The 24,665-nt window shown below is 35.3% G+C and overlaps 1 protein-coding gene across 1 annotated transcript; it reads left to right on the top strand.

Moving 5' to 3' along the window:
- The first annotated feature begins 18,226 nt into the window (after positions 1-18,226).
- Positions 18,227-20,676, top strand: LOC111890109 (G-type lectin S-receptor-like serine/threonine-protein kinase At2g19130). The gene has a single exon (XM_023886259.3). The coding sequence runs from the start codon at positions 18,253-18,255 to the stop codon at positions 20,587-20,589; it is 2,337 nt and encodes a 778-aa protein (XP_023742027.1). The 5' UTR covers positions 18,227-18,252; the 3' UTR covers positions 20,590-20,676.
- Positions 20,677-24,665: the final 3,989 nt, after the last annotated feature.

Below are 24,665 nucleotides of genomic sequence, written 5' to 3'. Positions count from 1 at the left end.
CACCCCCGGCATGCCTCGTAACCACCATACTGAAAATACACCGCAAGAAAATTAGATGCTTCCCCAGTAACCCAGGAACCAACTCCCAACCCGACCCTAGGGGTTGTGACTTCCTTGATACGTGTATGGGTCCTGTGCTTTCAGTAGTACGGGCCCATACTACCTTCCACAACTACCCATATTTATATCAAGTATCACCACAACACCCTAGCGATAGACATATACATGGCAACCCTCAATCCTCACCTCTAGAGGAACTGCTAACTACCTCACATAACAGGGAACCCTAGGCTAGCAGGCATCATATAATCAGGCAATTCTATCATGCAATTCCTGAAGATCCCTAGCCTAGTACTAGAATGCTGTTCTAACATACCACATTATAAAATAACTTGTATGGTATTTTGGGGTCTACTTACTGGCTCTGGCTGATCGTACCTCCGCATCCTCCTCTACTTATTTTTGAAAACCATTTCAATTTGACTTTGAAAACTCTCCTTGATTTGAGACTGGATTCACACGAATGTTCCTCCAATTCACTCAAACCAAGGCTCTAATACCAACTTGTAACACCGTGAAAATTTACAACCAATTTAAACTTTTCAAAAACAACCCATATTCATTAAGTTATTACAATAAGGTTTTCAATTCTTTTATTATCAGAATATCCAGAACATCAACATAAAACTGATGAGCGGTACGATCATGCCTTCGCCTTGCCACAGTCTCCTGAAGTACCTGAAACAATACACTGAAACTGTAAGCCCGAAAGCTTAGTGAGTTACCCCCAAAATACCAACCACAAAACCAAACACATATCATATCATATCATAAACAGAACAACCATGCATATCGAGTCTACAGTGTGACTGGTCCGCCTGCACCAAGCCGTTAGTCCACCCGGTCCACTCTCTCTCCGAGTCTACAGTATGACTGGTCCGCCCGCACCAGGCCTTCAGTCCACCTGGTCCACTCTCTAACTCTACAGTATGACCGGTTTGCCCGCACCGGGCCTTCAGTCTATCTAGTCCAGTCTCCGAGCCTCAGTACGTCTGGTCCGCCCTCTTGGGGCCTTCAGCCTATCCGGACCGCTCGCCGGGCCTTCGGTCTAACTGGTCCACCCTGGGTATGTTGGCCTACAGCACAAAGCAGGACCAGCCTCAACCCAACCCCAGTCCAACAACCATGTGCACATAAACATATAATCATATAGCAATTCACAACTAATCAACCGATCTAGCAGATCACATAACATAGCAACATCCTAACCAGGATACCGACCTAACCGGTCACTAATATAGCATCATCCTATATACCAGGATACCGACCTTCCTAACTACCAGGATACCGATCTTAACCAGGTCCCTAAGGACCTTAACCCTGTCGATATAGTGAGGATAACTCACCTGCAACTGCCGACTTGAAGAAATAAGACAACGCTGCTTCGACCCCCAACACGAACTCCACCACTGATCATTACCAAATAACCAAAACCAATAAACACCAATAATTACCAAAATACCCTTGGAAGTCAAACTGGTCAACCCTTGGTCCAAGTCAAAGTCCTCAGTCAAAGTCAACCTTCTTGGTTGAGCCTACTCGCCGAGTCAACCCGTTGACTCGTCGAGTTCCTATGCTCAGAAACTCCGATGCCACGACTCAACTCGCCGAGTCGCCCTAAGACTCGTCGAGTCCAACAAGCTCTGAGTCCCTTCCTGCCCAGCTCACCAAGTCATCCCTCGACTCACCGATTCACAGCTCAACCAGAAAAAGGTTAGGACCTCACGACCAGACTCATCGAGTCCAAGCATAGACTCACCGAGTCCACCAAGGCAATCTTCAACAGACTCGCCGAGTTGTTCTTCCAACTCTCCGAGTCCATGCACATAATCATACAACTCGCCGAGCACACCCATATGACTCGCCGAGTCTCTTCAGTTCTCATTCCATACAGAGGCTTTTCAAGCCATGCAGGGACTCCAATCCATAGGTCCACTCTTCTACAACCTAACCCTCACATAAAGTTGCAAACTTTACGTGAAAGCAAGGATATATAAGCCCAAAACACTTCTAGGGCTAGGGTTAAAGACAAAGGCTTCACCAATAACTCTTAGACATGAACTTTATGACCTTTTGGGCCATCACAAGTCTAGATCTGAAGTAGCAACTTCAGATCTAAGCCTCAAACTCGAGATAGCTCCCAAACAAGCTAATGAATCCCAAATCAACCACCATTCATGAATCAATAATGAAATAGCTTAAGGAGGAGGTTCCTTACACCTGAGATGTGCCTAAATAGAAGTAGATTCCAGATCTACCCAAGCCCCTTGATGATGGCCTCCAAATCCCCAAGCTTCTTACACCACGTTTCTCTTCCAAGCTCTAATTCTTCATCAATGGAGTCACACACACGAGATGAGGGTTTCTGGATCTCAAATGGGTAGCAAAGAGGCTGAAGGTGGGTTATAATGTGCTTTATATAGGGCACAACCCCCCGAATTAGGGTTTTCTCCCTTCAGCACCAACTCGCCGAGTCCATCCGCCGACTCGCCGAGTTGGTCACTTAAGACGTGACCAGAACCGCGATTCGACTCGCCGAGTCAACCTTCCTTATTTACACCAAGAACCCTGAACTTGCACTTCTAAACTCGGGGTGTTACAATTTGGGATCTAGATCAATGGTGGGATGGGAAATGATCGAAGTTTATGGAATATAAGGACGTCGAAATTTTATTTTGGATGTAGTAATGCGAGCAATAAGTTTCCAAGTAAATGACAAATGGAATAATATGAGTAAATAATAATTCAGGAGTTTTTGGAGTTTTCCAGAAATGTATGTTTGATCTTGATGTTTTACTGAATCACAGAAGTGGAAACAATCACATATCCTAATCGATACCTATAGATAGCTACAAGTGAGGGTTTAAACGAACAACGAATTGGGGTAAGTCCCAATTGTCCCATTATCTCTTTACCTAACCTAAAATTATGGATTTACTTTTAATTGGTAAATTTTTGTATAAACCAAAAAACAAGAAAAAGCTTCACTAATCAATGGAATTTATGTATACATGTGTTACTTGCTCATTGTGTTAGAATATACATTAAATCATTTCGGTAGAATAGTTTATCTGAATATTCTGTTAGAATATACATTAAACCATTATATTAGAATACTCATATGTTTTATGTAATTTTTTAAAAAGGTAATTAATTTGTCTGTATATTATTTTGGTTCAATTTGTGATTTTGAATTCCAATTTCTATTGTCTCTTGTTATTGTATATTTGGAATTTAAAATTATATTAGCAATAAATACAATACTTTTGTATGTATTCTGTGTATTCTGTCAGAATAAAATCTATGTATACTGCCAGAATATACTCTATATATTCTATCATATTCAATGTATTCTACCAGAATATATAAAGTGACAGATACTTGCAAGTAACATGTTTTTAACCATTATTAGTTTTTGTTGTATTTATCATAGGAATGGCTGGAAGAATGCGTTGAAGACCTAATAGGAATAACTTGAAGAGCAAATAAAGTTTGATCATACTCAAAATTTAAGAATGTTGTTATTTTTTAAGAATTTTATTCATTTTTGTTGATATTCTTTTAGAATATTTATAAGGCTTTTAGCCTGTAAGAATATATATGAATTTGTATTTAAGTTCGGATGTATAAGAATCTATATTATAATGTTGTTATTTTTTCAACCTTAGATTCAAGAATTTGTTATTGTTCAATAATATTCTAATAGAATAATATTATGAAAGAACATCACTCTAAAAAAAATATTCTGATAGAATAAAATTCGGTTATGTTTACATATTACGTTAGAATTAAAATTGAATTAATTAAAAAAATTTAGATTTTTAAAATTAAGAGAATTAATTATCCCTAAAAATCCAAAAATTCATTTTATAAATGTAGTAATTGTCAAAAATACCCTTTTGATAATATTTGTGTGATTATATGGTATATGTTATCCTATTGTAATATCATACACTCTCAAATAATGTCCATTGATTAATTTCATCTGTTGGTCCAGATCTGTGCATTCTAGCACACAATAGTTAGTAAAAACAAAAGAACCTAAACCTATATATATATATATATATATATATATATATATATATATATATATATATATATATATATATATATATATATATACATAAACCGTTTCGATGGGTATCCAGCGGGTAGTGGTTCCGAAAAAATGAGAACCAGTATCGGAGCCGCTTAAGGTAGTTCCAGTTCCAGAATCGACAGTTCCGAGACGATTCCGGTTCCGAAAGCAGGTATCCAGATGCTCATGCCTACTTTTCTCCACAATCTTAGAGGTAATTTTAAATTAAGAATTACAAATTTAGTATTTTCATAAAAAAAATAATGATATTTTTTCTTTTGCTAGTTTCGAATATATTTGTGTTGTAATTTAAAACGTTGATTATATTTGATGTTGATAATATTCATATTTGTTTGACAGTCTCATGAAGCCAAAAATGATTAACAATTCTTAGATTGATTTCAGAATACCAAATATTCCAACATTCAAGAAGCCAAGAATGATTTCATACATATGAATAGTTTGAATGTCTATGAATCAAAATGTTATATGAATCTGTATTTTTATGATATTTTGTTAGAATTTATATAAGTTTATTTAAATGTACAAAGTTATTACTCTATAAGAATATGCATGGATTTGTATTTTAATTCCAAATTTTTATGAATACATAAGCATGTTGTTATCACTCAACTAATGGTTAAAACAATTGTTATTCTTCTATAAGTTTATTCAATCAAAATATCAATTATGTCAGAATATATGTTCGTATATGGTCGAAGAATATTCTTATTTTTCAAGATACCCATAAACATATTTTGTCAGAATTTTCGAATTAAGAGAATTAATATCACTTAAAATCATATTTAAAAAAAATAATTGATATCCCTTAAAATCCTCAATTTTCCTTTTTTAAATATAGTTTAATTGAATAAAATAACCTTACAGTAAAATTTGTGTGATTATATGGTACATACTATTTCATTGTAATATCATGGACTTTCAGGCCACATCCATTCATTTTTTTTTCATACATTGGTCCAAATTGTCCTTACGATCACACAATAAATGTCATCCACATTATAACCAATATATATATATATATATATATATATATATATATATATATATATATATATATATATATATATATTAAGAGAGAGAGAGATATTATATATATAAAAAATGGATATCTTGACATTCAACCTTAACCATATATTTCTTATTTGCCATTTTAACCCTCCAGCGTAACAACACGGCCGAAGAGTTTATAATCATAAATAATTATGTAGTGTTATCCATTCATTTTTCCTCCACCGCCTTCCCCACTATCACAATCGGCACCGCCACCACCACCACCACCCCACCACCAACCGACCACACTACTGCCACCTTCAACAACTATACCACCGCCACCACCATTTTTCCTCCACCAACCACCATAATCGTATATGATTAAGCACTTTCTAAGAAGACATATATGTATAATCATTTATGATAAGACATATATGTATAAACATGTATGATCATATATGATTATACCTGTCCGTCATATAATCATTTATGATTAGGCATACCTGTTGTTGTCGGTATGTTGGAATATTAGAGTGAGAAATGAGAAATATGTGGCTATGGTTGAATCTTAAGATCTCTATTTTTTATAATTCAATATATATATATATATATATATATATATATATATGTATACATTGTAACATCCCAAATTTCAAGCCCGAAAATTTCATTTTTGAATTAATAATTTATAAAACATTTTACCATAACATTGTCAATAAAGCAACACATTACAAAATCATAATGTTGTGTCCTAACCCATGACATCAAAAATAATGAAAATCATAGTACAATCCTAGAAAGTCCGATGCGGAATCATGTGTGTGTGTGATGCAATGCTATGCCGCTAGCTCCTTCCCCTTAGACAAAGAGGTACCTGAAACCAAAACTGAAACCGTAAGCACAAAGCTTAGTGAGTTCCCCCATCATACCACACACCATACAATATCGTCGATATCTTTCAACCAGTAACTTCCATCGGTATCTTTCAACCAGTAATCATCGTCGATATATTTCAACTGGTAATCATCGTTGGTATCTTTCAACCGGTAATCATCATCAATATCTTTCAACCGGTAATCATCGTCGGTATCTTTCAACCGGTAACTGTCATCGGTATCTTTCAACCGGTAACTGGGAACTATTCCACCCCTACCACTAGCATACAACATCAAGATATAAACATACAGTCAGACATATCCGGGTACTGACCTACCCTTCGGTCCTAAGGACCGCTGTCAGGGAAACTGACCCCTACTCTACACATAACATATCATACAGATAAATCTCATGACCAAAGTGTTGGATTAGTGTCTAAGTCCATAACTATTTTGGTATGTACTTGACCCGATGGTGCATGGTTCTTTTGGGTTGCCTTCACCAACGCAACTTGATATGATGAATTATGGAGAGAAAGGATTAATTATGATTTATTAATATATTATGAGAATAATATATTAAATGAGAAATCATATTGTTTAATTAATATTAGTCAACAATTAATAAGAATTAAGTTTGTGGCTAAAAGACATTAGTTAAACTTATGGGACTAGAATTGTCAATTGTGTGATAGTTGAATATTGGGCTAATAGACTCCATATTAGAGGGGTGGACGAATTATATGGAGAAACCCATTAGAAATCGTCCTAGGCCTCTAAGGAGGGAGTCCATGGGTTGCTTAGGGCCTAAGCATCCAAATTAGGGTTTCCTTGTTAGATAACCCTAATAGCCTCACTATTTAAAGGACCCTTGAGACCCAAAAACGTGGTGAACTTGTTCCTTAGGGTTTTCACACGTTTTAGGTAGCCTCATCTCTCCTTATTCTTCATCCTCTTGCTCTTGGTGTTTGTGAGCCATTAGAGGAGTGATATTTGTGACTCTAAGCTTTCTAAAGTCATTACAAGGAGGATTTGAGATTGTTATTGCTACATAACAATCAAGGTAATATCTTAAACCCATTATTATGTTAATATTGATTATCATATGCTAGATCTAGGGTTTAAAGTCTTGGATGAATTGCATGTACAATAGAGAAACCTAGATCCAAGCATTAGGGTTTGTATGAGCACATAGGATGTTCTTATGGATAAAACCCATCAGTGGTATCAGAGCCTAGACTGGTTTCTATTGTATTGATGCTTTGGTTATTTGTTCAAGCCTTAAAATTGATTTTTTGCCTACTGCCTGATGAACTCGGCGAGTTCCAATGTGGACTTGGCAAGTTGCTCCTACTCGGCAAGTCCATAGAGGAACTCGGCGAGTTCGAGCGTCAGAAGGAGGTTGTTTCGGGATTTTTGCCTATTTTGACTTAAGATAACTGCCATAATTGTTTAAAATTAATAAAAATCGAATTTTATTGATTCCTTATGATTATCTTTATCAAAATAAAAGATTTTGGTCATCTAATTAGATAATTGTTGCCTTATTTGATAAATGTTAAATTATTTGGATTATTTGATCATTATCCTGCATGAAATTGAATTAGGTCATAATTAGATAATCACCAATTAACTGTTTAATTGCCTTATTTGTATTTTGATCTAATATTTTTGAAAGGTTTCAAAATTTGCCCTCAACTTTTGGAATTTAAATTTTTGATTAAAAAGGTTTGATTTTGAAATATTTAAATTCTAAACCCTAATGATTTGAAATGTTTCAAAACTTGCCCTCAAGTTTTGGAATTTAAAAGTTGATTAAAAGTTTAATTTCGAAATGTTAAATTCTAAAACCCTAGTATAGTTTTGAAAAGTTCAAATCGCACCCTTATGGTTTTATTAATTAATTAAGGTGTATAATTAAAAGAGATTTAATAAATCCATAAGTTTTGGTTTACAATTTAATTAAATTAAAAGTATAATTATAAAATTTGACCATCTAGTATTTTAAAAGTGTAAAATACACCCTATACTGTATATAACATTAAAAGTCTAACATTATATATATATATATATATATATATATATATATATATATATATATATATATATATATATATATATATGTATGAGTAAAAAGTCAGTCTTAATGTTAGTAGGCCTCATTCACGAAGCTGGTCTATAAGGGGTGTTTAAGGAAATTGCCTATAAAATGACGATTGAATGGGTATCCACTCTTACCCACCGCACTCTTGACTAGTGGAGGGTCGTTAGCCGAATGGGTAGGATAGGACAAAATCCTTCCATTATAAGTATAATGAAGTATAAAAGTAACTAAATGTTTTCATAAAATTCAAAATCTTAGTTACTTAGGCAAAAGTGAATTGATACAATTCCATGAAATTACACTTTGTGCCCTTGCGAAGACGTTAGTGGAGCGTGTGTGGTTAACCGGCACACTAAATGGTTCTAAGCAAAGGTTGCAAAGGGTGACTCAATGTTTGTCATAGTTCGGTGGAGCGTGTGTGGTTAACCGGCACATTGAATAGGTGATTGTAACATGTGGGGGCACCATGTAAGTTTGCATGGTTATTCACACCCTGTTTTGTGATCCTCGGCATCCCAGTCACAAATCGAGGGGCATATCGAGATTTAAACATGCCATTGAAAAGTTCAATGAATCTCAAAAGATCTAGGAATTTTCAATAGATTTAAAACTTGATTTTGTTTCGTTTTTCATGGTGGAAATTAGTGAATCGTCATTCACTTACCTTCAAATGTTCTGCAATTTGGGTTACGGCATCCCTCTCCCAAGTTGTAGAGTATTGTGTTGGGTCCTAGCCTTAATATCTCATTTGGGTGATTTATTAGGGACTCAATCGATCAACTAACTTGAATTTAATTTTTCTCCTGTTTTGTAGATGTCAAAGTATGACAACTATGGTCTTCCTAAATCCCATGGAACAAGCTTTTCACATGAAGACGATATTCCACGATTCGATCGAGGAACACGAGATCATGCTTCACTTCCTCCACCTCCTCCTATTGTTCTCTTTAACCCACAAGTTCAAAAGATTGAAAAGTTCAAACTCACTCAAGCCTTTTTGGCAAGTAAACATGAAGAAGGAAAGTCAGTGTGTGCACACATCCTAGAGATGAAGTCACACATTGATAGATTAAGAATGTTGGGATCTGTTGTCTGTGAGGAGTTGGGTGTTGACTGGGTTCTTCAGTCACTTCCTGACTCATATAGTGAGTTCGTAAGAGAGTACTATATGATAAACGACGACATAACCCTCATTGATCTCACCTATATGCTTATTGCTGCTGAATCATCAATGATTTGGCACACTGGAAAAGCAAAGTTGATTGGTGGATCTGCCTTCCAGACCTCTATGGATATAGGCAATGGCAATGAAAGGCATGCCATGATCGAAAAGTTTGATCATAAGAGAAAGGCAAAGTCAGAAGTAGTTCCATGTGCTGTTCCAAAAGAGTCAATTTGCTTTTATTGCCAAGAGAATGGGCATTGGAGACGAAGCTACCCTATTTACCTAAGAGATCTAAGAGATGGGAGAGTCAAAATGTATGACTCTACTTTATGTAAAATCCATTAACTAACTCTTTTAAGTTCCTATTCTAGATTCTTAATACATGATGTGATAAGATTACATTTTAATGTTTTGTAGGATCGAAGAAAAGAAAGGAAGCTTAAGGAAGAAGTGAGCTGAATCTAATCGTGAAGAAATGGATTTCGATCGCATTGCTTGAAGATTAGATTCTTAAGCTACTACTTGGAGTTAGAATAGATTGCTTAGGAATATGTAACAACATAGTTTTTCAATTGAATTGCATTGTAAGGACAAATTTTTTCGCAATAAAATAAGTTTTGATTTTATATTATTTATTTATCGTTGCAATGGCGTGTATGAAAAAATTGATGTTTGTAAGTTTCTATTATTAGAAATAATGGATTTGATTCTTAATTATGTTATTTGTGGAAAGGTCAAGAATTTACCAAATAGGGAAAGCTTTGATTTCATATTTGGAAATTAGACTAATTCGTTGACAAAGTGTCAAGTGAAGGACTAAGAGATCAAGTACATAAGGCTGTGTGTTGATCAAGTCCACCACAAGAGTGACAAAGATATTCGTCATGATTTACTAAAGGTTTAGTGGATATGATTATACTTATAAGATTAAGTATAATTCCGAGTTGATTTGAAAGAGTTTAAATCAATAGCAGAACGAATAAGAAGAATCAAGTAGGCAGAAAGATAAAAGTTTCTCTATTCTAAGAAGAAGGGAGAGTACCTTTTATTATGTTTTATGATAGGTCTTAATGATTAACAACCATATCTCAATTGATCCTCCATGTAAGTCTTAGTGCAATTGTATGTCTGAGAAGAGGAATCAAGAATTAAAGAAATGGTTAAATCAAAAAGTCAATCTTACTTCGTTCCAAAACAAGTCTTAGATTATGAGATTGAGTGACAAGTCTTAAGAAGGTTTATATTATTCATCAAATGTAGAACTTAGAAAAGGTTTCTCTTATTCTTGCACATTTGGAATTGGTAAGTTGTGATGTCTGGGATAAGACAAAGACCAACTAGGACCAATTTTGTAAAGTGTTTTATCTTGGTAAAGGCTACAATAACTCTTGAATATTTGTTTGCATGTCAAAGAGAATATTATCTGTCAAGGAGTCAGTGGGAGTCTTAATGGTCTTGAAAAGGTTCAAGAACTTACCAAGAATAAACCTTATCGATCATCACTAGCACACGATTTGAGGTCTACAACCTATCGTGTTGACACTATCTTGTTTCTGTGCAATTCCAATTGAGTTAACTACTTGGAAGACATGGTGGGTAATCGTGTTACCATAAGGCAAGAAATCAAGATTAAGAAAAGTTCGGTCCATAAGAGTTTGGATTTGTCGCAAACTTTGGTTTTGACAAATTCGCATGGATAAGAACACATACACCATCAAAATCTAAGTGTCATAAGATTCCCTCCTTCATGAAGATCACTGTGAGGAAATGCTTTCACTAAGAGAGATTTTAAGAAGATAGTGAATGTAAAATTGTATTCTCAAATTTGATTAAGGTTATGGTATCCCTTTCCATAATTCGAATTGTGAGATTTGGCAATTAGTCTGAATTGTTAAGACACACATATGAGCTATCTAAGGCAATGGTGTATAAGACTAAGAGGCTGTATAAAAGATTATCAAAGTATTAGGTATTAGAAATATGAACTTAAGAAATTCAATAGGTATTGTTTTTCTGGAAGTTAAGCTGTTTTCTAAATACATGTCAAAGCTAGTGGGAGCATAAGTGTTGTGCTTATATGATAATAATCATCATGATAGTGGGAGCATAAATGTTATGATTGTATGATTATTAAGGAAAGTATTGCAAGGTTAGCAATATTAATTATAGAAAACAAGAGTTATACTTTGCAAAGTTGTAAGGATTGAATAGTTGTTTTGCTATAATTAAGGGAGAGAATATTATGCTTCATTTCAAATCTAAAGGCTTAGGTTGTGGAATGTTAATAGATTTAGTCAAGGATACATAGTGCGTTCTCAAAATTTCGACTATGATTATGGCATCCCTCTTCATAATTCGAATTGTGAGAATGTAACACATAAAATATTATGACAAAAGATTGATAAAGTATCGTATCTTTATGTAAGACATTATGCATCGTATCCCATACACTTCGGGTAAATGATCGATTACAGATGCTATAATATTTAACCATTCTAAAATTTTCCAAATGTCTAGCACGTTTAGAAGGAAAAAGGACAAGAATCGGTTTTGACTAAGATAATTAAACAACTATCAAAGGACGATCCAAAGTTCGCCGAGGATTGGTCGCTTGTGAGTAGTTGGAAGTATAGTATTGGATGGAGCATATCGACATTATTATGAATAGATAAGATTTTGTTAAGAATGAGTTGTGATATGGTAAGTATGGAAAGGTTTCCATATTGGGAGTTGGATATTGAAAATCTATGTCTAGATTAGAAACTTTTATGCAAAAGGATGTTCAAAGGAATGTACTTTGAGTGAGACACATCACATCTATGGAATTGTCTTGTAACAATTTCCGATAGAGAGCTTTGTAATTCATTGGCAATAGTCACTGTGACATGAGTGTAGTAACATTACAAAAGGATCATTGCATAAAATGTTAGAATCTAACATATTCTATAAGTGGCAAGAAATTTGATATTCTTACACTTGTAATAAGGATTGGGAGTTGTGAAATGAGTATGATTGGAAATGTGTTCATTTGATCTATTTCACAAAGTAAGGACCGTAGGTTAGCATTGTGTGCATGCTAAGAGCATGGGACAAGTGTAGTTATAATTCAAGTAAGAAGTTGATTACCCGAAACAACAAATAATGAGTAATCAATATGATGATAGATAAAAGGTGTTTTATTTATACTCAAAAGTTTGGGGCCATATGGGATTAGTATTATTCTTGTGTTTCACTTTGCATGTTTTGACTTCCTGAATAATTTAATTGGTTCAGAACAGTCAAATTATTCGAACGGACCACAGTCGTTCATATGTTGGAAGTAGGTATGAATGAAGACTGTCGTGAATTGGTGTGTGGATTGTCTAAAGTGTATTAGACATAAGCAATTATTTGCTACAACGTTCATGAGTGCTTATTAATATGATTTGAGCATTGGATTAAACCCACGCCCACTTGGATCACTTCATGAATTTTATCACGAGTGATTGGTGAGACGATAACATCTTATATTCTTGAAACCGAGATATGTGGATTGTATCTTGCGAGTCGGTTGCACATTGATAATATGTAAATGCACCAGTAAATTGGTGTTATAAAACATATTGTTGTGTGTAATTCGGTAAGTGAGTGCAAGCGAGCATTGAGTCAAATTTTATCCGTTCCTTTTATCCAAAGTAGGATAAAAGCGATATCTTTGGGCCCCTCGATGATTTAGTGATGGCACCTAAGCGCTTGGCCGAGCCATGACTAATTTGATGTGATCAATTATAGCCTGTTGTCAGACGTCATAAATCGGAAGTCGGGAAATAGTATAGAGAGAATGATTAGAATTCATGTATTATACCTATACGATATCTAGAATGGAGGAATATATGATCCCTTATCAAAAGGACACACGTATCTGATAAGATCAGAGTTGACAACGACTTTGGAAAGCTACGATTGCAGATCAGGATCTAGAGTCATACGCAGAATAATTATTAGACTTATCCAAGTGGGAGACTGTTGGATTAGTGTCTAAGTCCATAACTATTTTAGTATGTACTTGACCCGATGGTGCATGGTCCTTTTGGGTTGCCTTCACCAAAGCAACATGATAGGATGAATTATGGAGAGAAAGGATTAATTATGATTTATTAATATATTATGAGAATAATATATTAAAGGAGAAATCATATTGTTTAATTAATATTAGTCAACAATTAATAAGAATTAAGTTTGTGGCTAAAAGACATTAGTTAAACTTAAGGGACTAGAACTGTCAATTGTGTGATAGTTGAATATTGGGCTAATAGACTCCATATTAGAGGGGGTGGACGAATTCTATGGGGAAACCCATTAGAAATCGTCCTAGGCCTATAAGGAGGGAGTCCATGGGTTGCTTAGGGCCTAAGCATCCAAATTAGGGTTTCCTTGTTAGATAACCCTAATAGCCTCACTATTTAAAGGACCCTTGAGACCCAAAAACGTGGTGAACTTGTTCCTTAGGGTTTTCACACGTTTTGGGTAGCCTCATCTCTCCTTATTCTTCATCCTCTTGCTCTTGGTGTTTGTGAGCCATTAGAGGAGTGACAATATTTGTGACTCTAAGCTTTCTAAAGTCATTACAAGGAGGATTTGAGATTGTTATTGCTACATAACAATCAATGTAATATCTTAAACCCATTATTATGTTAATATTGATTATCATATGCTAGATCTAGGGTTTAAAGTCTTTGAGGAATTGCATGTACAATAGAGAAACCTAGATCCAAGCATTAGGGTTTGTATGAGCACATAGGATGTTCTTATGGCTAAAACCCATCACACAGCACATAACCGAACCAAGATAATTATCACAAAGACAATCATCTTCTAAATACCCCTCTTTGGTGGGCCGCCATTGTGGCCTTAGACCCACCCCTACTGGAAGGTAACTCAACTCGTACGAGTAGTTGCTGATAATCTGCACAGGAAACCTCTGTCTGTTGCTGCTCCGGAAATCCTTCAGCTATAATCCCCATAAAACACTCAGTCAGAATCTGATATCTACTCTTTGGGTAAAATGACTATTTTACCCCCAACCAAGTCCAAGTCAAAGTCAACTTCCAGTTGACCCGACTCACCGAGTTGGGCCATTAACTCGTTGAGTCCCTACCCTTTACTCGTCCTTATCCACGACTCGACTCGTCGAGTTTGGCAACGACTCGACGAGTTCCCCTTCTTTACGAACATCAATGAACCTTCATCAGACTCACCGAGTTGTATGAACAACTCGTCGAGTTCACCTTCATCTGATGAACAAGTCTTGACCTTGACTCGCCGGGTTGTATGAACAACTCGTCGAGTTCATCTTCAAACATAAGGAGATTGCCTTGGACTCCCCGAGTCTGTTCTAGCACTCGTCGATTCCCATGAACTCCAGGTCTAAAACTAAGTCCAATGCGTTGGGTCACTCCTTCTGACCTGATACAACCCTTCTAACACCTAACTGAGTTCTTTTGACCCTCAACAAATATTGGACTAAATGCCGTGGACTCGTCGAGCCCCAAGAACGGACTCGCCAAGTCGATAACGTCCACACCCTAAATCCTCGATTTCTGATGTACAACACTTGTCCAAATGATAGATCCAAGCCCTTAAGCTCGATCTAGCACGTAAAGTTACGAACTTTACGTGCATGCATGGGACTTTTGAGCCTAAAAGGCCCTAAAATGGTTCTTATAATGCATGGGGCCTTCCTTGAGTGCAAAAGCATCTCCAATCTGCCTTGTGACTCTTCCCAAGTGCTAGATCCGAAGTCTTGACCCCCAACCATGTTTGCAAATCATGGTTGGTCACCTCATATGGCTTAAAACCCCTAAATCTTCCCCAAAAAGGGATTTAACAAACAAGCAAGCAAGGTACATACTTTATACCTTTCAAGGACTGCAAATGATGAACCAAACTCGAATCCTTCAGTCTTCTCTTGATCCTTCTATGCTCTTCCTTCTTCCTTGAGGTCAAAACCCACAAAAATCACTCAAAAGCCTTAGCTCTTGCACCAAAACACTTAGGGTTTGCTATGGAGGGCCTTTGGGAGCAATAGGGACGAGTGGTGGCTAAAAGAGATGATTAAATAGGGTGCAAACCCTCAGGTTAGAGTTTTTGTCTAGTTAGAGCCTACTCGTTGAGTCTGGCCGCCGACTGAACGAGTCCGTCACTTAAGTCTCGTGTCCAAACCCGCTCCTACTCGACGAGTTGGGCCTTCAACTCGCCAAGTCCTAGGCCAAAAATGCAAAATACATTAAATAAAATACATACCAGGAACCAGGTGCTATATATATATATATGTATATATATATATATATATATATATATATATATATATATATATATATATATATATAGAGAGAGAGAGAGAGAGAGAGAGAGAGAGATTTCAAGTGTTTGTAGTATAATTTGGTTTTCATTTAGAATCTATAGTACATAAATAAATAAAAGAAAGATTGTAATTTCCTTTTTATATTTTAATTAGAACGTTGGTATGAAAATATTACATATACTATTACTTTTTCCTAGAGGCCAACCAAAACTATAAATAATAGAAAAAACAAATCTTCTTGTGGTATGAAGACGAGTCAATGGGATTGCTCTTTCTTGATTTAGATACAGGAAATGGATATAGAAATAAAATTGAAAAATAGCATGAGTACATGTACAAAATTGTGTATTCTAACCACTCATGTTTCACAGAGATAATGGAGTTTGTTAAGTTCATATGCCCAACTCACATGAAAGGTATTGTGTCTTCATCATCTTCTTATGTTGATCCCATTTACCATCTTTGCCACATCTATGGAACATCAAGTTTATCTAGAAAATATATGGTTGAGGAAGAAAGGGAATGTAAGTGTGATGAAAAGTTAAAGAGAAAAAGGATCAAACAGTATCATTCAAGCTTTTGTAAAAGTAGGGTCAGTTTGTTAAGAAGGTTAAATGTGGTGTGAAGTTAAGTAATGAAGAGTGTTTTGATGATTAAAGTACTGTTTGTTGTAGGAAAATTTAGGGTTTGTGGTGGAGATCTGGATACCAACTTGGATCGTGATATCACTTTCCGAAATGATATTTTTACCCTATACCTGGGTTACAAGAAATTCAGCATAAGATAATCCAAGTGGACACTTACGATTCTAGGCACAAAAATCATAAGCCAATATGCTGGAGGATTATGTGAAAGTATGATGAAAACAAGAGCTTAAGATCGTCACCCTCTTCTACCCTCTTCTGAAGAGGAAGAACTGTTTATATATTAAACGAGAGTAGGGTTTCATTAGGGTTGGGCCGTCATTAGTTGCTTTGGAAGCAAGTAATGTTAATCTGGATTTAATGAGGATTTTGGGTTAACAAAACTAACGAGTTTCGTTAGTTTTACCATAATCACCCTCAAGAAATTGAATTTTCCACTATGTTCCCATATGTAAAATTCGGTGAGGTTTTGCAAGCAAGTAATGTTAAGCGGGACCCCAGCCAGGGGCTCTGCCCCTTGGACCCCGCTAGGGGCGCTGCCCCTTTGGAAACCCCGGACCCAGGGGCGCTGCCCCCGGACCCCGACTAGACGTCGAACTGGGTTCTAATTTGATCTTATACATGCATGCACTCCGCATAACCCCCGTACATATATTAGAGTACATATTATGATGTTAGTTTCAGTTACTTAAAATGACATGGTGAAACTAAAATCACCAACATTTGTTCTTAAATAGATTAGTGACTGTAAATCTATTATTTGTACTGTATATGTGTATCTTGGAAAGAGCATATGGAAATAAATAAATGATTATATTTGGACTTAAAAAAATCCTGAGCACTTATTTGTGTCCTTAGAAATGGAATCGTTGGACAATGGACAACATAACCATTGTGGTTGTGTGTTATCAGATGTTTTATTCTAGTTCCGAATAATGTATTTGTTAATCAAAAGAATTGTTGCTTCATCTTTAGGTTTCCAAATATTAGTTTACTAATACTGAGTATTTGGGAATGAATGGGAAAGAAAATTGAGGATATAATCATAGGTTTACAATCTGCACAAGATCAAATTGACAACAGTATGTGCAAGGAATGAGTGGAAAATGGAACATGGAAATCGCTATTTGTATTTGGGAATAAAACTTGAGGATATAATCATAGGTTCCATTTACTTTAGGAATGAATGGAAAATGGAACAGTTATTTTTAATCTTGAAAATGTTATATGAACCATTTTCAAAAAAATTAACAAAGCTGGGGAATTTTGGCGATTGATTTGTTAATTTGACGCAATCATGTCCATTGTGGATCCTTCTACATGGGCTTATGACATGGTTGATTTGGCTTTTTCTTTCACACCATTTGGCTTCGAAGCTGTTATGATCCGGTGGACATATGTGATTTATGTTATATGGGCATCTTTCTGTATTAGCATTAATGGTGAGCTTCATGGCTTCTTCAAAGGGAACAGGGGCCTTCAACAGCAAAGGTTAGAGATTTTAGGTAGAGGGTCGCATGCCTAAACACATACTATATTAATTTATATGATGAAAAATGAAACATGGTTAAAGTCCGATGGAGATGACAAGGATGTCAAGTCCCACTGTCCCACCATGTAGAAAATTTAAGCTTGTATTTATACTGTTGGATATGACTTTTAAACATATGATAGGAATTGGAATGGAAAAGTATTCCAAGCAGGTTTAGCAAGTTAGACTAGAAACCAATAAAGAACTTCACCTTAGGGATCAAATGTGAGTTGTATAAAATCCAATACTGGTGATATGTTTCTGCATATGATACGATACCTGTTATCTCTGTTTCTCTCTATATCTATATCTATATATATATATATATATATATATATATATATATATATATATATATATATATATATATATATATATATATATATATATATATATATATATATATATATATCTCACTTTCCAAAATTTTTACAAGTCATGTGCTTCTTCAAAGAAATAAGTATAGTGAGGTTTGTGGCCCTCCTGTATTTCACTTTATCCATCACCATCTCATCTGGAGCCAACACCATCTCTGCAAACCAGTCTCTGTCTGGAGACTATACGATCATATCCGAAGGTGAACAATTCGAGCTGGGTTTCTTCAAAGCAGGCAACTCTTCCAAGTATTACATAGGCATCTGGTATAAGAAGCTCTATTCCAATCCTCCTACCATTGTTTGGGTAGCAAACAGAGAAACACCCATCTCTGATAGATTCCGTTCAGAATTAAAATTCGTTAATGGTAATTTGGTGCTCTTGAATGAGTCAAAGTTCCAGATTTGGTCCACAAACGTCTCCACCACCACTACTTTGAAGTCTGTAATAGCTGTTATTCTTGATGATGGCAACTTAGTTTTGAGAGACTCCGGTTCAAATTCAATTGAACCTTTTTGGCAGAGTTTTGAGCACCCAACTGATACTTGGTTGCCTGGTTCTAAACTTGGTTATAATAATAGAACAAAAACGAGTCAGATATTTACATCGTGGAGAAGCAAAGAAGATCCTGGTGTAGGACTCTTCTCTTTGGAGCTTTATCCATCAAGTAAAGAGTATGTAAGCAAGTGGAATGGGTCTCAGCAATATTGGACAAGTGGGTCTTGGAATGGGAATTCGTTTGACTTAATACCTGAAATGAGGTTGGATAACATATTTAATTACAGCTACAATACGAATGAGAACGAGAGTTACTTCACTTATTCTGTGTATAATCCTTCCATTATATCTAGAAATATGATGGCTGTTTCTGGTCAAATTCAGCTACTAACATGGTCAGAAAATACCAAAGAGTGGATTTTAGTTTGGTCTCAACCTAAAACACGGTGTGATGTCTATGCTTTGTGTGGGGCCTTTGGGATTTGCAGGCAGACTGCATTACAATTCTGTAATTGCTTGACTGCTTTTGAGCCTAGATCAGAGAGTGATTGGAATCAGAGTGATTTCTCTGGTGGGTGTGTGAGAAAATCTGATTTACAGTGTGGGGGGAACATGGAAAAGCATGATTTTCTGATGATTACAGTCAAGAGTCTGCCACCAAATAACTCTACGGAAGTTGGGAGTGCTGGAGAATGTCGTACAACATGTTTGAACAATTGCTCATGTAATGCTTACTCTTTTGTCGATAATCAGTGTTTGGTTTGGAATGGAGATCTCTTGAACCTCTCGGAAGACAATGATAATGATAGTGGGAAAACAATCTTTGTCAAAGTCGCTTCAAAAGATCTTCCACATCATAAAAAGACTAACTGGGTCACCGTGGGTGCTGTTGTTGGGTCTGTAGGTGGTGTGGTTTTTGTCTTGGGTGTAATTTTGTTCTTGATCTTTAGAAAAAAGAGGATATCATTATCGGCGGGTAAGACCACAATGGAGGGATCTTTGGTGGCATTTGGATACAGAGATTTAAAAATAGCTACAAAAAATTTCTCGGACAAATTGGGAGGAGGTGGTTTTGGTTCCGTGTTCAAGGGGGTACTGCATGATTCGTCGATTGTGGCAGTGAAAAAGCTTGAAAGCATCAGCCAAGGAGAGAAACAGTTCAGGAGTGAAGTCAGCACCATCGGTACTATCCAACACGTTAATCTTGTACGCCTTCGTGGGTTCTGTGCTCAAGGTAAAAATAAATTATTGGTGTATGATCACATGGCAAACGGTTCTTTGGACACCCATCTTTTCCATGGAAAACAAGTTCTAAACTGGGAAACCAGGTATCAGATTGCACTTGGAACTGCAAGAGGGTTAGTCTATCTTCATGAGAAGTGCAGAGACTGTATCATTCACTGTGACATAAAGCCAGATAACATTCTCTTAGATGTTGATTTCAGTCCAAAAATCGCAGATTTTGGTCTGGCAAAGCTTGTTGGTCGAGACTTTAGTAGGGTTTTGACAAGTACAAGGGGGTCCATAGGGTATCCAGCACCAGAATGGTTATCAGGGGTGGCTATCACAGCCAAAGCAGATGTTTATAGCTATGGAATGGTGCTTTTTGAATTACTTCATGGTAAGAGAAATGCAGAACACTCTGAAGGTTCAAGGAGTAAATACTTCCCTGGTTTGGTTGCAAGTGTTCTTATAGAGGGAGGTGATGTCATTAGCCTTTTAGACAGTAGGCTAAACAGGGAAGCTTGTGTTGAACAAGTGACAAAATTTTGCAAAGTTGCGTGTTGGTGCATCCAAGATGAGGAAGAGAGAAGGCCTACCATGAGTCTGGTGGAACGTATTCTTGAAGGGGTTTTGGATGTGGAGATGCCTCCGATACCCCAGATCTGTCACTATAATTAACATTGTGGTCACTCACATTGGACGTGGTTTATTTCCAGTCCAACACATCATTTTCTTTAAGGCAATTAATTCTCTTTATTATGGCTCTGTTATATTCATATTAGACATAATATCTTTGTAAAATAAATAAATATTATCATTATTATGAAAATGCGACCAATAGATGGTCGCTTAACTATTTAAATAGTAAGTGGGTAGGCACTCAAGTTTGAATTGACTTGCTAAAAAGGAACTTTAGTCATAATCTTGGAAATGAGTTGTTCTTAGTTCTTAGTGTGACCCTTCATTCACGGTGCATCTTTTGTCAAAGTCACGACAACGTCCTATCTTTTCTATGTAACTTTCATTTACCTACAAAGTTTACTTTGAAAATTGAAATCAAAAGTAACAAACCCTATTTATGCTTCTTTTTAAATATAGTAAATTATGGAAATGGTCTCATTGGCACAAGGTCACAATTTTAATCAAAGTTTCAAAAAATTTACACCTTCATTTACTTACAATGTTTACTTTGAAAATTAAAATCAAAAGTAACAAACCCTACTTATGCTTCTTTTTAAATATAATAAATTATGGAAATGGTCCCATTGGCACAAGGTCACAATTTTAATCAAATTTTCAAAAAATTAACACCGATAATATTTCTATTGCTTCTATTTCCATCAACTTTGGTAATTTTTTAAAAGATTTTTTTAGTCTCACTACAAGAATAACCGACAATAGCAGTGACGCCTTTAGCTGCAACGTGGACTTTTAGCTAGGACTGTTCATTATTCGGATAAAACCGAATTATCCAATTTGACAATTTGGATTGGACTAGGATATTCGGATTTTTGGATTGGTTTTCAACAAAACTGAATTATTATTTTGAATTTCGGATTGGTTTTGGTTTATAAAATAAGAACCGAATAGTCCAAAAAAACCGAATAAACATTTATTATTTATCTATTTATAATATATATCTATAATTATTTATTAATTTTGTAATTTATATTTTCAAATAGGTTCAAAACGTTTCACCTGATAAAAAAACATTAATATGCATTCACTCGAAAGTTTTGTATGTATAAAATATTTAACTATAATATATCTTCTTATTAGTTTTTTATAAATTTCAAATCACAACTAAATTATTTGTTTTTGCTTCTTGTGTAAAGTTGGGTAATATTATAATTATATGTCGTTTTAAAATGTTTCGGTTTTTGAAAACCGAATTATAAAAACTGATCCAACCGAATTGTAATTGGATCGGATCGGATCGGATTTGAATTTAGTTTGGACAATTCGGATCCATGTTTTGAAAACCGAAATCAATTTGGATTTACTTGATTGGATCGGATCAAACTGATCCATCCAAACGAACACCCCTACTTTTAGCACTGACAAAAAACAAACGTGTTTTTTGTCGCAGCTAAAAGTCCACGTCGCCGCTAAAGACTTATTTTGGTGATCCGCATCATTTCAATCCCATCCGTTGATTTAAGATATGATCCTACGACTAGGAAGACATAAGAAATCCCGCGTTGTTTTCCTTCCGGTGTGTCGCCGCTAAAGAGTGCGCGTCGCCGCTAAAAGCTTATTTTGGCGATCCGTGTCATTTCAATCACATCCGTCGATTTAAGCAACGATCCAATGATGTAGAAAACCCCGCGTTGTTTTCCCTCCCATTTGCCGCCGCTAATGAGTACGCGTCGCCACTAAAGGCATCGCCGCTAAAGGCCATCGACAATAAAACCCTTCTCTGCTCCATTTTTCTGTGTTCTCCCTTCTTCTGTCTCACCATCGTCATCGACCTCAACGGAATTTCGCAAAAAAATTCGCAATTTCACCCATCTCTGCTCCATTTTTCTCTTTTTACTTTTCCTTTTCACTTCTCCTTACTAAATTTATAGCATTGAGATACGAGTGTGTATTTGTATGTGCATTTGTATGTATATGTGTATTTTGATGTTGTAGATGTCTATTTATATGTGTATTTTGTGTTTGTAGATAAGGATGTGTATTTGTATGTGCATTTGTATGTATATATGTATTTTGAATGTATTTTATGTATGTATTTGTGTTTTTGTATGTGCAATTCTATGTATATATGTATTTTTATGTATGTGTATGTATTTTTGTATGTATATGTGCATTTTATATGTGTATGTATGTATATATGTATTTGTATGAATAGAAATACATATTAATAGTGGCGATGGAGAGCATTAGCGGCGACGCAACTTTAGCGGCGAAAAATGGAGCATCAGCGGCGACCAATCGAGCATCAGCGACGAGCCAACAACGGCGATCCTTTAGAGGCGACATGTCGCCGCTAATACCTTTAGCGGCGGCGCCTGTCGTCGGTAATACTCTCATTTCTTGTATTGTCTTTGGACCAAAAATTACAAAATTAGCTTGGTATTTGTGTGTTTGTGAATTAAGGTATATAATATTCATGGTGAGTTCTTTATTAAGGTGGAGGGTATCCATATTTTCTATCATTTCTCATCCACTTGTCATATTATTGTTAGATCAATTTTTATCTCTCTTCTTTCTTCCATCGTTTCAATCTTCTTCCATCGTCCAATCCTAAAACATATGAAAACCATCTTTCTAATTCTTCCCAACCCACTTACTTCTTTTTATTTTTATTTTTTAAATTAAATTGTTACAAATTTAAAAATTAAAGAAAATATTAAAAAACATTTAATTAAAAAACATGCTACAACAAAATGTAAACTAAATCCTAAAAAGACAATTAAAATGAAAAAAAAATATTTAAAATACAACAGGACATAAATTAGAAGACAAAACAACAAATGTCGCCTTCTCTTTTAATTTGACACATGATATTTTTTAGTAATTTTTGATTAATTCATATACCCACGTGTCGTTAGTGTGTGTGTTTGTGTTTATTAAAATGCTAACTAATAAAATGTCACCTATTAATAATAATTAATCAACTATATTTAATCTACCCTAATAAATGATATTTTTTCTTCCAAATGTAAACTTTTTATTCAACTTGACACCCAATATTTTTTTTGGTAACTTTGGATTAATTAATATCTACATGGTATTTTTGTTTTTTTTTCTTTTTATAAAAATGCTAATTAATAAAATGCACACTATTAATTCTTAATTAATTGTATTTAATATTTAGTCAATATCTACTTAATAAATCAAAATCTTTTTTTTTTTTTGCCAAATTTTAACTTTTCATTCAATTTGAAACATGACATTTTGTGGTAATTTTGGATTAGTTAATGTCCACATATCATTATTTTGTATTTTTTTTTATTAAAATGTCAAATAATAAAATGCCACATATTAGATATTAATCAATTATATTTTATATTTACTAAATATATTTAATGAAAAAGGAAACCGAGGTACATTCCTTATCTACATTAATAAATCATAATTTTTTTTTTCTAAAATTATGTAACGCCCTGTTCCGAATCGATTCCTAATTCGAGGCAGTGCCCCGAAGATCGGTTACCATAAGGCTTAAGGCCTTAAGGAAGAAGAGAATTAGCCTTTTGGATGTGGGTGTTACAGATTAATTGATCTGAGAGTTTGGTTGTGTTTCGGAACCCAATGGTATAATCGTAATTTTGCAGTTTGGGCCTTTATGAATTCTGGGTTTTTGTTCGGGAGGTTTTAAGGCAAAGGTGAATTGATAGAAGTGTAGGGTTTCACATCATCTTTTTGTGGATGTAAAGTTCGTTGGAAATGAACTTAGGACGAATGAGTTATGGCCAAATAAAGTTGAAGTGTTTTGGAGCTTGGTCGAGTATGCGGGGCTTACTCACCAAGTAGGCATAGTGGTTAAAGGATCGTGGGTTCTTCTTGACTATGCCATGCGTACTGAGGGGTATGTGAGGCGTACTCCCGTTAGATGGAAACCCTATTTTTTTAGGGTCTTGACCCTATTTAAGCATCATTTGTTCTTGAGTCTTGTCCCTTATCAATCTCCAAGCCTCCTAAACCCTAATATTCGACCCTTAGCCACCATCTTGGAGTTCTTAAGCTTTTATGAGGAATCTTGGAGTGTTTTGTGCGTTTAGAAGAGATTGATGGTTGTTGAGGGC

The sequence above is a fragment of the Lactuca sativa genome, chromosome 3 (assembly GCF_002870075.4).
Source record: "Lactuca sativa cultivar Salinas chromosome 3, Lsat_Salinas_v11, whole genome shotgun sequence".
Taxonomy (NCBI): Eukaryota; Viridiplantae; Streptophyta; class Magnoliopsida; order Asterales; family Asteraceae; genus Lactuca; species Lactuca sativa.
This window is presented reverse-complemented; position numbering and strand designations above follow the sequence as displayed.